Below are 15267 nucleotides of genomic sequence, written 5' to 3' on the forward strand. Positions count from 1 at the left end.
AAAGGACAGTATCAATAAAGCTTGGTTCTTACAAAGTGAGATTTCTTCATACGTGAACTTTCTTAAACTCAGAGGATGCCATTTAGATACATCTTTCAGATAGTTTCCTTCCAGATTTCAAATGTGGGCTGCACCTTAGGAAAAAGTCACTCTTTGCCAGGGATTAGAAGGGGTGGGACAGAAGCTGGTGTTTTGCTTGGTGTTTACTCACGACTGAATTAGCAAAACATCCTAGGTGGAACAGAGTAAGAGAGCTGCTCACAGGGTATCGCCATAAGGCACAATTAAAAATGGGAGAGGCTGTCTGCGTTTGACTAGATTTCTTCCAGCCTGACCCCTCATTCGAGTGTTTACAGTTTGGGAACCCCTGTTTGCCACAGGTTTTCCTTCTGACTGGTCCCTGAAAGGGAGCCTGACTCCAGCATATCAGAAAAGGGAAGGGAAATATTAACTTACAAGTTATTAAATAAATGAACACCCCTGTGGAGGCATCTGCTTTTCTGGGTGTAGAGTTACTTATGCTGGGTAGGGCTAAGGACTTCCTAGCTTGCTTTACACTGGGGTGCAGAAACAATTTTGTGCTTCGCTTTGCAGGTCCGCTCTTGTGGTTGCATTGAACAAAGCCCCTGAAAAATCCCTGGGTTATGAAATATTTCCTCTCCGTCGGGTCCTGGACAAGAGATGGCATCTGCAGAGCCAGAAAAGGAAATCCTTGCCTTATAGAGCGCGCTCCTGGTGTGACACAATGGCTGATATAAAGTGTTGGGGGAGCTGAGCTGAAGGCAAAGGAACAAAGGAAGATTGAGATTCGGTGGCTGTCTCAGACAAAAGGAAAGCGGAAAGTGTCTCGGGATGGATAAATTTAAGGCTGCGCTTGTGCTGGCAGGGGTTGGGGATGCTCTCGGTTACCGCAATTTCTCCCGACAAAACAATGCTTTAGGTGCAAAAATCCAGCAGGAGCTGAAGGAAATTGGAGGGCTTGAGAACCTGGTGCTCTCTCCTGACAAGTGGCCAGTAAGTGACAACACGTTCATGCACATGGCTACAGCAGAGGCTGTCATCACAGGTAGGTACGACAGGACTAACAGATGCAGTCTGGAAAGGAGCAAAACTCTCTAGCTGCTGCTTTTGTTAGTTATTCTAAGCCTGAGTGCTGGGGAAGTCATGAGAAAGTGTGTCAGAAATGCTGCTTATGTGAATGATAATGTACATTAGCTTCTCTCCTGTATGAGCGTAATCCATGACTACCACCCAAACTGGAGAGTTTTGATTTCTTGAGTGTGAAGGAGTTCTCCTTATATTTTTCCTAAGTTTATACAGTTGGTTGAAGCTCAAAGACTGAAGTATCACATGTCCAACATAACAAAAATAATTGCTAAGTAGGTTATCTGTATGCTGGAATACATCGGGGAATAATATAACCACTAGAGATTCTTCTGTAAAAGATAAGAGCTCTTCTGAGTGAATTTTCGCATGTTTGTGTCCAGAACTCCAGGCTGGAGTAGAGTCCTTTAATACCTCTTTCAGGCTGAAATCACTAGTGCTGTCTCCTTTTTGCTGCCCCTTGGGTGAAGGGTTGCCCTGCAAGGCCAGAAAAGGAACAAACTGCTTTATAAGGAGACTTCTGTGTCTTTAGTAAAAAGAAATATTCTAACATGTTATGTTTATAATAAAGTTTGAATAGTGGAAGTTATTACTGTATGTCTTCTAAAATCGCAAGAGTTTGAGAGAGAGCAGTTGTTTTTCTTAAGGTAGTAATAGTCTTTTGTAAGATATGACAATATTTGTATTGACAATTTAACCCATCCAACTAGAGCTTTCTGAGACTAAGATCATCGTCAAAAGTACCCCAGAAGACAGTGACCATTCAGCAGTATTTTGCCTCTTCAGAATTAATCCATTTTTTGATATCTGTAAAGATATTCCTGATTTTTCCTAAAACACGTAACCCCGGGTAACTAACAGAAGCAGAAGCTCACAATGCAGCTAAGTATCCTTCACGTCAATGAAATTTCCCTTGTGCTTCTGTTTCACCCCTTTATCTGCCTGCTTCCAATCAGCTCTAAATTTAGCACACAGAGATCAGTTGAAGAGTGTGTTGGACACTTCATACTTGGCTATTAGCTAGCCAATGGTTTAAGGGGTAGCTAATACTCTAAAGATAAGGGCAAGATGTCAGCCTATCAAGGAAAAAGATGACTAACATATTTCTGAATATAGGCTATGATTAAATACGTATCATATTTTTCTTGCTTATTGAACTTTCTAAAACCATAACTTCTGGGTAATCAAGCAGTTAGACTGACAGTGAAACAATAAATCTCACTCCTTAAATATAGCAGGAGTACTGTGTCTCTAAAGAAAAAGTCTCAGCTATAATTTCCATCAGCTGTGTTTATTCTACACTCCCATTTCTTTGGCCTGATCAAACAAGCTTTTTAGAAAGGTGCTTTTATGGGCTGGTGAGAAAGCTGTAAGCTGGAGTGGGGGATTTTAATAAGAAATCTTCCATTTCATAGTAACATTGGTGGACAGGGAAAAGTGAGTCTTCCTCTAAGCTTCCCATAGGGGAAGCAGAACTACTCCTGCCTGCAGCCCTGTCTTCTCCTGGCAAGGGGAACACAAAAAAGCCATGGGGTTTGCTTATGGCACAGCCTGCATGCCAAATCACCCAGGTCAACAGAGGTGAAGCCAAAGAAGGTCTGTGAGGGGCCCTGCCTTCCTCATGCAGCGGGGAGCCCTCTCTGCTCTGGAGACTGAGATTTTAAAGTATATATCAGCTGTCTGGGACACTACCAGCAGCTAAGCATGATGCAGAGGTTTGTGTTAAGGATGAAAGCAGTTCTCACCTGGGGAGGTGATTTTGGTCGGCGCTTTGCTACTTGCAGGGAGAACATCCCAGGAAGGCCGTGGCCAGAAGCAGTGGGGGCTGTGGGCACTGCTGCAGACTGAGCTGGTGCTCCCCAAATGCACCATGTGCACACACTGAAAAATTTACCGTATAATGACAGATAAACGCCATGTCTGCTTCCAGCAGGAATCTGTCCCGTAAGAGAGGAATGAGAACAGCATCATAAAACCCAGGGGAACTATTCCTCCAACAAGAAAAACCTGAATCATGGGTAACAAAAATAAGGGTCCTTTTCTAAAGAAAGAACCTGTCCTATTGACTTCATGGCTGAGAGAACACCCTGGATCCAGGTGCAGGAACTGCGGTCGGCTCGGGCAGCCTGAAGGTGCTGGACCACAGGAACTCTGGCTCTGGCTCTTCTGCAGAAGCTGCTGAGCCATAAATCCTGCTCCTGGCTCACATCCGGATAAACAGACACCCAATTCCTAAATGTGGAGAGAGTCGGCAGCTTGAAAGTATCTTGTTCCTTTAGGATTGCATGTGGGGTGGCCAGCGTAACTGACACGTTATTTTTTATGTGAAAGGAAAGGAATCTTGGTTTTACCCTGCATCTTTATTTGCCTGTCTGAATAGCTATTACTTTAGTGTGGCTCTGGCTTGCAGGGCTCCAAATTTTCTCTTAAATTAAGCCTCTTCTGTGGATTTCAAGAAATCACTATCTTTAACAAAATTAAGGTATTTTTAGAAGAACTTCCCCTGCTGTGTCATTCAATCTGTGCGTCAAACCAAGTGTTAAATGGAGTTTCTCTAAGTACGCAGAATGATGTACAGACGGATAAATGGACAAATCCCAATGGCCTCCTCAGTTCCCACTGATTGCACAACTGTAATAGATGCCAGTGGAAGCAAGAGCCAGGGGCAGGGCTCTTCAAGTCCAACAACATGCAAGAGCAGCTGAGAGAAGCAGCAATACTGAAGAGACTTCCCCCTGCGTGTTTAACAGGAGGAAGGCTCCTCCTTAGGCAAGCCTGTAAGCCTTGGTAAAAATAAGCAGTAAACAGACATTTTTAGTAAACTTATTCCAGAAAGAAATTTATCTGCTGGAAATACTACAGACTGTAGGGATTCTCTACCCTTACTGATCTTTACATTCATTTTTATGAAAGCTCACCCTTCTGGCTACTGGCACAAAATATTGGGATGCCTGCATGGAAGACCTACAAATTTTAGGCAAAATAAATGCAGGTTAAAAAATAAGGTCACTGATTTGCTCTTGTGTTTGATCCCATGCCTCTTAATAAAACCAGTGATAGTTTAGGACAGAAATAGGCTTCCGTGTTTAAGCTGGATTCACATCTGTAAATATCGGCAAAGGCACCACCTGAGCCAGGCACAGCTGGCTTCTTGTGCACACCCTCTCCCCACAGCAGCCACGCACTCACCTTAAACACCTCTGCAAATACTTCATACCATGGAGCCTAAATAAAGCCTCGAGCACCTACTGCTGACAAACAGAATGCCTTCATCTTTCCAATTAAAGGAATTAAAAGTGGAAAAGAATGCAGGAAAAGATGAGAACAGGGAGACAAGATTGTTCTCCCTCCAGCCCAGTTTCGAGGTGTGTAAACACGTGTTGACAGTGGCACCAGAAACATAGTTCAGTGTATTGGAAGTAGAAACAGGAACGTTTCTTAAATGCATAATGAACTTGCTGGCTTTCTGTGCTCTCTTGCATTTCTGCCTTCAAGTAGCAACCTTCTCTTCCTATCTCTGAGCAGACTACCGGAGTTTAGAAGACCTGTACCGGGAGCTGGTAAAACGCTACTTGGATGCTATCGATAACCTCTCGGGGAGGCGGCCAGACCCTGCTACCATTGAAGGCTGCAGGGAATTAAAACCAGACAACCACCTCCTTGCTTGGCACACACCGTTCAATGAAAAGGGTATGGTATCATTTCCATTTATAGATCATGGCTTGAATAATGGATGCTTTCAGCATTTGTGGCTGTATGGAAATTGTTTCCTTTTCCCCCCTTATATCGAAGGCCACTACCTCTGAAATGTTTCCGTGCTTGCCTAAGGATGGCAAGAGATCTGCCAGGAACTCCTTCTGTAGGGCACTATGTCCTCTCATAAATGTACCCTTCCCACTATAACATCTATTTAAAGAGACTGGTTTTGGCTTTGTTTCTTGGGGCCCAGACCTTTGACCTTCAGTTTAATGGTTATTTTAAGAAATATTTTCTGCCAGTTTTTGTTTAAACATTTGTAATCTTGCATCTTTTTAGTGATGGCAGATCTGAAACAAAAAGCCAAAGCTGAAAACTGTTCTAAGTATCAATTCATTCACTGGAGAGAAAACAGAGACTTTTCTCCAAGTGGATGTCCCACTATAATAACTGTTCTACTTAATGGCTGCTACTGCTAAACCCAGGACATCCCTAATATTAAATCCTAACCCTGTTTCCCTAACTCTGACCCTCTCATTCTTTCTCTTTACGACAATTTCATTTTATGATGAATTGCATTTCTACTACAAGTTAAATAACATGCATGCATCTATGTGCACATGCATATGCATATACCCATACAGTACCATTAATCTTGAAAGCCTGTGGAGACACTGCATCATCAGAGGAGGTAGACCTAGACAGCCACAAGATGATGGCAGTGTCACATAGACGTGCTGTGTTGGTGTGTCACTCTACCACCACAGTATATATTGGCACCATTCAACAACATTGCATATTGATGAAACATCGTGGCAAAGACCTTGTGGCACAATGCCATGGCTATTTCTGGGTCTCTACAGTCAGTTGTCTTGGGCACAAAAAGCATCCCTCACTCAGCCTCCCACTTTTCACAGCAGCTCTTGGGAGAGAAAAGGATCCCCTCCCCATGTGTTCTGCCCACCCTGCTATTAGCCAGGTAGATCTGAGAAAGTGCTCCTTCAGCAGTCAACATGTCTTCTGATTGACAGCAAGTAACACCTTGTCAAATAACTGTGGGAGCTGCTGCTGGTCCTAGGCAGCTTTTGACACCTCCAGCAGTGGAGAATGGCTGTTCTGTGGCCCGTTGCTTTGTGAGAGCTACGTCTCTTCTTTTAGCCTTCCTCCTCCCCAGCTTTTTGTGATAACCTATTTGTTTCTGGGACACTCTGGTGTAGAAGGATCTAAAATGAATTCCTGACTTGAGACCCGGCATCTAAAGCCCACCTTTTCCCTCCGGTCTGACAAAGAGCATCCTGAACATCTCAAGAAGCCTTTTTTCCACCATGAGAGCAAAAGAACCAGTGACCTGAGGTGGGGATGTTCAACCTCCTGTGGCACCTGACACTGCTATGGACATAATTAGCTTTTTAATTGAATTTTCATAAATTTCTTCTCAAAGCAAAAACATTCCATGGGCATTGAATGCCTGGCAGTCAGATGGTATTTGGATGGGCTGGAACCAAAATGCTGTTTTCCTGTGGTCATTCTCTCTTATCTAATTTCTAGCAAGAATTCATATGCCAGCATTCATGGACTAGTGAAATCTTCCCTTAGGTAATTTTGAATTGCTTATATGATGCTCCTCTGCTCAAATCCTTGTGGGTGTAGTCAGCACACTGAGTTCTCAAGTCAAACTGTCCTGTGTGTCTCTGCCATCTCATGTTGTGCTCATTGCCACACTCATTGCAGAGCTATCCGGAATTATGTTAAAGCCTGGTAAGATTCCTGCAGCTGCCAGAAGACCTGCCCAAGGCGTCTAACACCTTCCATCTTAACAGCTTGTTTCTAATTTATGATGTTGATAAGTTCAAGTGTAAAATTTTCACTACTGTTTGTCAGGTTTTCTGTCAGCATTTGTTTAAAGTTTCGATGCAGATGAATGCCATTTCTGAGACATGGTAAAAATATTTTGTTTCATTGCCAAAGCCTCAAATTGTTCAGAAGAGAATTGCTGATGTGTGAGAGCTGGAACTGAAATCTGGGTGAGATGGTACCCCTTGAGCTACAGATGTGCCTTCAGAGCCATCATGAAAGGCCAGTCAGATGGCAGGATGGGTCTACCCTGAACTGTGTGCAGGCTGAGGCTGCAGCATCTAAGCAGGTCTTTATTTGCAGCTACTGGAGCAGCTGCTGTGCTTCCTAGTAGCACGTGAGAATGGTGCCTTTTTGCTGGTGGCATTGGTAGAGAACCATGGGGAAAAAGTGTGGGCTAAACACAGAAGGCTGAGGAACAAAAATGAAGAGAAGGGTAAGCCGCAGACAGGACATAAAGGTACAAGGCTGTAAGTTCTCATGCAGAAAGGTCTGTAGTCAGAAAAGACACCCTTTTCAGGGCTTAGAAGCCATCAGATTTTTGGCAACCTGATCTGAGTTGAAGATGTCCCTGCTCTTTGCAGGAGGGTTGAATAGATGAGCTTTGAAGGTCTCTTCCAAACCAAACTATTCTATATGATTCTGTTTGTTATTCCACAGATGTAGAGTGAAGAAAAGCACACTGATGTGTTACAGACTAAAAGAGATTAATCTAGTGCATGGATGAAAAATATGTAATTAGAAAATGTCAACACAGCTTTTGTGACAAGAAGTCACACCTCAGAATCCTATTAGAAAGCTTATGAAGTAGCAAATAAACAGGAGGGAAAAGGAGACATTGTGAAGATGGTTTGTTAGGATTTCCAAAAGACTCTCAACAAGGTCCCTCACCAAAGGCACTAAGTGATGAGGCACTAAGTTGGTACAGGATGGTGAAAAGGTTCTCCTGAGGATAGACAACCGGATAAAAGACAGAAAATGAAGAGCTGGAGATTGCAGTCTGCCTCCCCCATAGAGAAGGAGGAACCTGTGCTGGAGCTCTGTATTCAACGTGTCCACAAACTATCCAGAAATGCAAGAGCATAGTGGGTTGGCAAAGTCAAAGTTCATGCGATGCAGATCTGTGGAAGATGCTCATAGTGAGGAATAACTGTGTGGGACTAGCAGAACCAAATGCAAAGTAGATGAATGAAAAGCCATAAGGGAAGGAGGGGACCTAATTTTATATACATAGTTGCAGTTGCTGCTTCAGTTACTATTCAGGGAAGGGACAAAAGGATCATGGAGCTATAGTAGTTACACAAGAACGTTGCTTTAGTGCTCAGTAAGAGCCAGAAGGTAAATAGACGCTTAGAAGTGACTGGGAAAGGAACACACAGCAAAACACAAAATATGTTTACACCACTGTATAAATCCATAGCTGCTCTTCTTGATTACTGTATATAATCTGGTCCCTCCCTCCAAAAGTATGTAAGAAAACTGGAAAGGATACGAGGAAGTATGGTTAGATCAGTAAAAAACTGCTTCCATAGGCTATGATGTCTGAGACAGTACGATACAGACCTGTAAAGTGATAGATAGCGTGGGCAACATGAGTAGGAACAGGGAAAGCCCACTGTCTCCTCCAGCACAAGAATTAGAGACTTCAAATGAAACTGGCAAGTCATGAGTTTAAAGCAAGCAAAAGGAAGGACTTCTCCACACAACATCAGATTAAGCTGCACAACCATTTTCCAATGCCAATTTGCAGATGTTACAGTTCAAGAGTTCAAAAAAGGGCTGGACAAACTCACCCAAGGGAAATCCTTCAAGGGTTATTGAGCAGAAATACCAACAGCCTGCTGCCTCCTGGATCAGGGAGGCAAATTGTCAGGCTAACCTTTGCTCTGACTGTGGAGGACAATCCTTATGTTCTTACACACATCTCACCTCTTGCTTGGACTAGTCTCACTGCCCCTTACTTCATCGATGTAAATGGTAGATACTGAGACATGGGAGCTAACAGCTGCTACTCACCTGAAGCCCTGTCTAGGCTTAATGTTACTGCATGTGATGGTAGTTTTCATTACTGAGTTTGCTTGTCTGCAGAGGGTTCTAATATGACTTCCTACACTGAGGAAACACAATGAATTTGTAAATGCAAGCTCCTTCAGACCAGCAGTCAGATTACTGTAGTGCATCACCCACTTCAGATATACTGAGAGATGTTATTTAATTAGCAGCTCTGTATAGCACCACACCTTTTCCTCGTGGATAACCAGCATGGAATATGTCCTTTGGAGAAACCAGGACTGCATAGTGAAGAAGACTCTCATCCGGTGCTCTGTGGCAGCAGATGGTTTAATGAAGACTGGTCTTGCAAGCAGGGAAAGATATGTTCTCCTAGTTAAGCTGACTGGTGTTCTGGAAGACTGGGTTTCTTTCCTAGCTCTTCCTTGTGATTTCTGTGTGATCTCTGGGATAAGCAGACAGTTTGATCTGTTCCTGACTCCTTATAATCAGGTGCTACAGCTGCAGCATATGTGAGCTACGCGAGCAAACACATGACTTGCTGGACAAAAGTACAGCCTTTTCTTCAGGAGCAGTGGTCAAAAGTGTTCTGGAGATGGCCCTTTTCACTGTTATCAGGAAGGCTAGTGAGGGACGAGAATGCAAGCTCTAGGCTTGCAGGGAATAAAATGGCATTTTGCAGATCCTTTCATGGCACATTTATCAGGTGTCTGGCCTTTTGGAGGAGTTATTGGACACAAAATTTGCACATTAGACTCTGAAGAGGAAGGGAAGAAATGTCTTCAGCTAACCTAACTGGGTCATCCACCCATGGTGCTCACTCAGGACAGCTGCTTTCCACAGAGAAGAGCTCTTCCCTCAAGAGAGAAGTTCTGGTCCTAGTTGGTCTGTATTGCACCTGGAGATGTCAATGGGTGGCTTATATTAGTTTGGTTCAGGCTTTATTTTGGCTTGAAGTAATGCTTCCTGACACCACCACTAAAATACTTTGATCACATTCATGATCTTAGGACATCTGAGCTGGAGCCACTTGGGATGACACTCAACAGCAAGCAGTGCTCCAAGAGAGCCCCTGGTGCTGTGCACCCATAGCAGGTATAGCCCAGGAGAGCAGCTAAGGTGTCTTCTCAAGATAGGTGACTAAAAGCCCTGACCCTGGCTCCTTGGTATCTGCTGCTTCAATTCACTCTGGCCCGTAAATTGTTCCCACTATGCCATCATACTGGCAAATGGAAATACAGCCTTTCTCCATGTTGCCTATCTGGGAAAGACTGTGCTCCTAACACAGGTTCCACCCAGGCTAAAATTAGGAGGCATAAATATGCCCCTTATCTTCCAGGGACCAAGTAGAGAAATGCTGATTGGTCTCAGCTATATCCAAGGTCACTGGGAAGTGTGATTGAGCAAAGACAGCTCTGAAAAATGCCAAGTACTTCGAAAAATCGTACTCTATCCATCTCAGGGTGGGGGCCTGCAACGAGTTAATGCTTTTTTGGGTATTGGCTTGGTAGCTGCAAAGAGGAGATAATCACTTCACTGGTGCCTTGTGAAGATAAGCTCATTAAAACTTCTGTGGGATCCTGATACTACTGTGATAAGTACTGCAAAGAAACTCATTAGCAAATTTAACTCTCTAGTCAATTAAATATTTGAAAGTTCAACACCTGAGATCATGCACTGAATGCTGAGGATTAAAAGAAAATCTGAATTAGCTATTCAATAAATAAACTCTGTGCTGCACAAGGCAGAAATTCTGAAGACCAAGCTTAGTAAGTGCAGGCTATAGCCTAACAAGTGCGTACACTAAATTCAGTTTGCACGGAAAACTTCCGTTCTGACATTGCCTGACTTTGGAAGAGTTGGCTCCATAGCTTTTAATTTCTTTTAGTTTTGGACACACTATTTTTGTACTTAGCAGAAACAATTTTGTGAACTAGCTGTGGGGTTCTCTAGGATGAAACATGAATTAAAATTGTAAGATCAGCTGTGATAATCATACAAGGAGTTTTAATTGTGTGCTTTCAGCATGAAGACTACTAAAATAAGGGCGTCGTAAAAGTGTATTTGTTTCTCAAACTTCTGTTTCTAGTGCTGGCATCTGGAGAAAGCAAAAGAAGCAGTGTCAGCCAAGAAAGAGTAAAGATGGCATGAGAGTTTGAATCAAGCAAGCGCTGTGGACAAGAGAACACACTGCTTTCTGAACCCACTATGCCCTTCGTAGCACCTGAGTATATTGGAATATCCCTGTAAAACCACAATGACTGTGTAGAAGCAAAATTCCTTGCAAAAACTTTCAAAACTTTAAACTCATTTCCCATGCATGAGGAGTTCCCACACATGACTTGAATAAATAAAATGTGCTTGTTTCACATTCTACCGCATATTTGTGTATCATTAGTCTCCTTTTAAATGCTTGGCATTATCTTTTTATTTTAGGTTCTGGATTTGGAGCATCCACAAAAGCCATGTGTTTAGGGATGCGGTACTGGAAGCCGGAAAAGTTGGAGTCCCTTATTGAAGTGAGCATTGAATGCGGACGAATGACTCATAACCATCCTACAGGTATGATCCACTGATTTACCAGCTGAAGCCCCTAAGGCTGCTTGTTGCTTCTGCAGGGACTACCATGGCTCCTGTGATTTCACCTGGTTAAGCCCCTTCTGCTTTGCAGACTTCAAGGCCTCCATTTGAATTTTGGATAATATATAAATGTATATATTACTTCTATCAGCTTATATATTTGTATGTTATGCAGAGAACAACTTCAAGTGTTGGAGTTTTCCCTCCTAAAATCCCAACAACGAAAGACAACCTGTCTTATCCAAACCATACTCATATCGCTTGCCCTGATCTAAATTTAGAACTCACGTTTCTAGATGACTCACTGTTATCATGCAAGTTTATGGTTCAAAGGATAACAACATTTTTCTCTTGATAGGTTTTGTCTTATCCAGTCACCGTAGGTAAAGGTAGAAAACCCCCAGAAAATTTAACTCCATGTATTTCAAAACACAATCTGAAATATTCTCTAAACAAAACACAAATGAATAGATTTAATGTTGTTCTGAATATTCAGGTCTGCCATTTACATAATTTTATGCTACAAAAGCATGTATTCATTCTATCTGTTTTAAACAGCAATAAATAAAAGCATAATGAATGGTGACACGTTCAACACAGTGCTGTGAACAGTCAGAAAAACCATCAGGATGACATAAAATTAGATGAAATGAGCTTAAAGAGAAGCAGAAAGTATCATTAAGCCAATAAGTCCCATGTTGCATTAGCAGCAGTAAGTTGATTGCAGCCCGGGTCTCCCCCTCAGTAAGGACTTACTAGAGCCAGAAAATGGCATCAAGGAGCACCCAAGTTGTCAAACACCTTCCATATAAGGAGAAATTACATCCAGAAGGAGTTTTCAGCTGGGAGAAGAGACAAGTGGCACATCAGGGAGTCAGAAAGGAGCAGGGTGGAAGGCCCACCATGGACTTCACTACCATGAACTGAAGGGTGCCAGAGAAAGGCCAGTTGTGACTCTCATAACTCAAAGACTTGAAGACAAAACTCAGCTGACATGTCAGTCAGGACTGAAGCAAACAGACAAAAGGAATATTTCCCAGTGTTGTGTATAGTTAAGCCACAGACCTTGATGCTACTGGCAGCTGTGAAGCCCACAGATACATCTTGCTTCAAAGAGGATCAGGCAAGTGGATGAGGAAGGCTGTCACTGCTAAAAACAATCAAGCTGTGTAATTAAAGTTGCCCATAAGCTAGGCTAGCAGTTCTGGGGAGTGGAGAAGCCAAACCAGTGAGGTTCACTCCACACTAGCATTATTTGCAGAGCAAGAGACTTCAGCTGGATCTTGCTTTCTTACCTGGTGTGAGGGCTGCAGCGAATAGGGGGAGCAGAGCAAGAACAGCAGGGGAAGGGAGCTACCTGGGGAGTGGGCAGGAGGAGACAGCCAGTCCCCCAAAAAACTTATGGGCACACCCCAATCTCTATCACCCTCTGCACTGGCTTGTCCCACTGCCTCCTGCTAGCCCTTTGCATCACCCTCTAAACCCTCCGCTGCCATCCTCACACTTAATGTGTCACTCAAGGATCTTTATGGCAGTTGGGGTACATGCTGTCTGTTTGAGTGAGACCCTTTGAGCTTGCTTAACCTGGGTTTTTATTCTTTATGAAAGATGCTTTCTGGGTTAGATGTACCTTGGGTTTGATTCAGTATTGCAGGCATTACAGCAGAAAAGATTAGTAATTGTCTCATCTGGATGTGTAACCTCCTAAAACAATTGAGTTTTATCTTCAGCAAAATACGTGAAGCTAGTGTTTACCTCTAAGCACAAGTGAATGCTTTTGGACTCCTGCACAGCAAGAAGCACATGCATCAATACTTCACTCACCCAGGGCTTCTTTAAATGACTGAGTTGTTTTCTTAACCTTCTTTTCCATGGATTGGTTTTGTTGTCTTTGAGAGAATGCCAAGAGCACAACCAAATACTGAAAACGAGGCCCTCCGTGTTTGATGTCATGGAGGGGTTGAGTGCCCATCAACAGAAAGTTCATCTTAAGTATATTTGTGTCCAAAGTGGAAGACTTTGACCTAACTAGGCAGGCAGACAGCATGTCTTAGTTGGATAATTGCTTCTCTCCTCTAAGGAGACATGGGAAAAAAGCCATTGTCCAAGTAAGACATGGACTTGTCCCCTTAGGATAAAATGCACCACAAACAGTTGTTAGGTCTAACAACCACATCCCTTGTGATGGATGAATCTGCAAGCAAGCTGATATAGCTTGTAACTGAACCACTTTACACAAGTCATGTATTTCACATGACTTCAATTAGAAGATTTTCAGTATCACATTAGTGGATCATATTTATTTTTGACCCTTACCTCGATTTCTGTCACGTTACACCACTGAGAACAGAAGCGCCCTCTTATGTAAAGTAAGTTGTAGACCAACAGACACCACACATTAGCTAAGAACCTCAACATGCCATGAGCAGAGGTAGGTTATGTATATTCGTTAATCTACCCAACAACCATGAGGCATTCCAGTAATAATTTATGGGGGATGTGACAGGGATGGTACAGGCCCATACCACACATTGGTAATCGTTGTTATCTATGAATTCTAGGCTTTCTAGGGTCCCTGTGCACAGCTCTCTTTGTGGCATATGCTATACAGGGGAAACCCCTTGTGCAGTGGGGAAGAGAGATGATGAAGGTTGTGCCGATGGCTGAGGAATACTGCAAGAAGACCATTCGCCATATGGCAGGTAACGTGTCTGAATCTAAAGAGCTATATTCTTAAAGACTTTCATCACAGCAGAAAGGAAAGAGCAGAAAAGAAAGAGCTATTTTCTTTCTTAAAAAGAGCTATTTTCTTAAAGACTTTCAGCTAGAAAGACACTGAAGAAACATCACTTCCCAGTCTCTCCATTTTGCTGCTTTCTCTGCTCAGACTGTAAGCTCTTCACAGGTGATGCCTCTTCTTCTCCTGTCTGTTAATTGCCTGGTATATCGGTGGCAAAAATACAAAGAGAAATAGCAATGATGATGCACAGTTTTATTTTTAGGAAGTCTTCAAAGGTTGCTGTACAAGGGGAGGGAGGAAATCATATTTAGTGAGTTATTAGGCAAACTGACTGCTGAGATATAAATTATTCAGCTCCCATCAATTAGTACAGTCCAATATTTTCCATAAGAAATCCCGCTGACATTTCTCATTTTCCTAGGAAAAGTTCCCCTGCAGATTCCCCCTGACCAACTGTTAACTTTTGACCACAAATTCAGATTTGACTTGTTGCTTTTCTGAACAAATATTTAAGATTCAACCTGTTTTACCCTTGACTTAAAACAACTGCGTGTAGCACAACTACTGAACTTGATATTGCTATGTTACTAATATATGTGATCTTCAGGACAAAGGTATTTTAGTCTCCTCTTGCCAGGGAGTGATGTGTTTGTAACGGTGAAACCTGCGTGAACAGACAAGTATCATCACATTAAAACATGGAGGAAAGAGGTTTTTGTGTTAAAGGATGGCTGTTGAGAAAGACTGAATTCAATGGAAATCTGCTCACAAGCACTCAGAAATGGAGGTTTACCTGGGAAGGAAAGCTGCCACTTTAAAATCTGGAAGGCGCACCAGGGAGCCTTTCTGAAAGACCCCACGTTTTCCTCTACGCCTCATCGTGCACCAGGACTATTTTAGCCGAGACCTATGAGGAGCAGGTGCAGGATTAGTGTAAGCGAGCTCCTCTCTGAGTGGCTTTGCAGCAGGTCCCTGTCACTCCACCCGGGCAGGACCCCTCGGCACGGAGGTATGCGTCCTGGGCTCCCGAGGCACGCTCTCCGGCTCTTGCCAGTATTGTTGAGTTTTGTCCTATTTTGGAAGTGGGAAAAGCCTCCTGCACTAAAGTTCAGCTCTTGGCTGGTGAAGAAATCCTGAAAAGAAATCCTGCCAGTATCCTCCAGTTTTAGAAAACTCTTTTTTGGCTGCATTATGCCCAGTGAATAACAAACACACAGTGTTCGGTTGCAGACAGCTTGACTCAACACCCCTCTCTGATATTCAGTTGCAATTACTTGCCAGAT

At 43.1% G+C, this 15267-nt stretch overlaps 1 protein-coding gene across 3 annotated transcripts in view; it reads left to right on the forward strand.

The window, feature by feature from the left end:
- Positions 1–220: 220 nt before the first annotated feature.
- The window catches only part of ADPRHL1 (ADP-ribosylhydrolase like 1), a 32885-nt gene continuing 17838 nt past the window's right edge, over positions 221–15267 (forward strand). The window contains exons 1-4 of one of the 3 annotated variants that reach the window (XM_061377707.1): positions 221–1066; positions 4630–4794; positions 11101–11226; positions 13806–13946. In XM_061377707.1, the coding sequence (XP_061233691.1) occupies positions 853–1066; positions 4630–4794; positions 11101–11226; positions 13806–13946 (646 nt within the window). In that variant the 5' untranslated portion in view covers positions 221–852. The remainder of the gene's footprint in view (positions 1067–4629; positions 4795–11100; positions 11227–13805; positions 13947–15267) is intronic. The other 2 variants (XM_061377708.1, XM_061377709.1) reach the window with 2 other exon arrangements.

The sequence above is a fragment of the Neopsephotus bourkii genome, unplaced genomic scaffold, assembly GCF_033783945.1.
Source record: "Neopsephotus bourkii isolate Nb327-2 ecotype Australia unplaced genomic scaffold, CSIRO-AGI_Nbou_v1 NB_1760, whole genome shotgun sequence".
In the NCBI taxonomy this organism is placed as follows: domain Eukaryota; kingdom Metazoa; phylum Chordata; class Aves; order Psittaciformes; family Psittacidae; genus Neopsephotus; species Neopsephotus bourkii.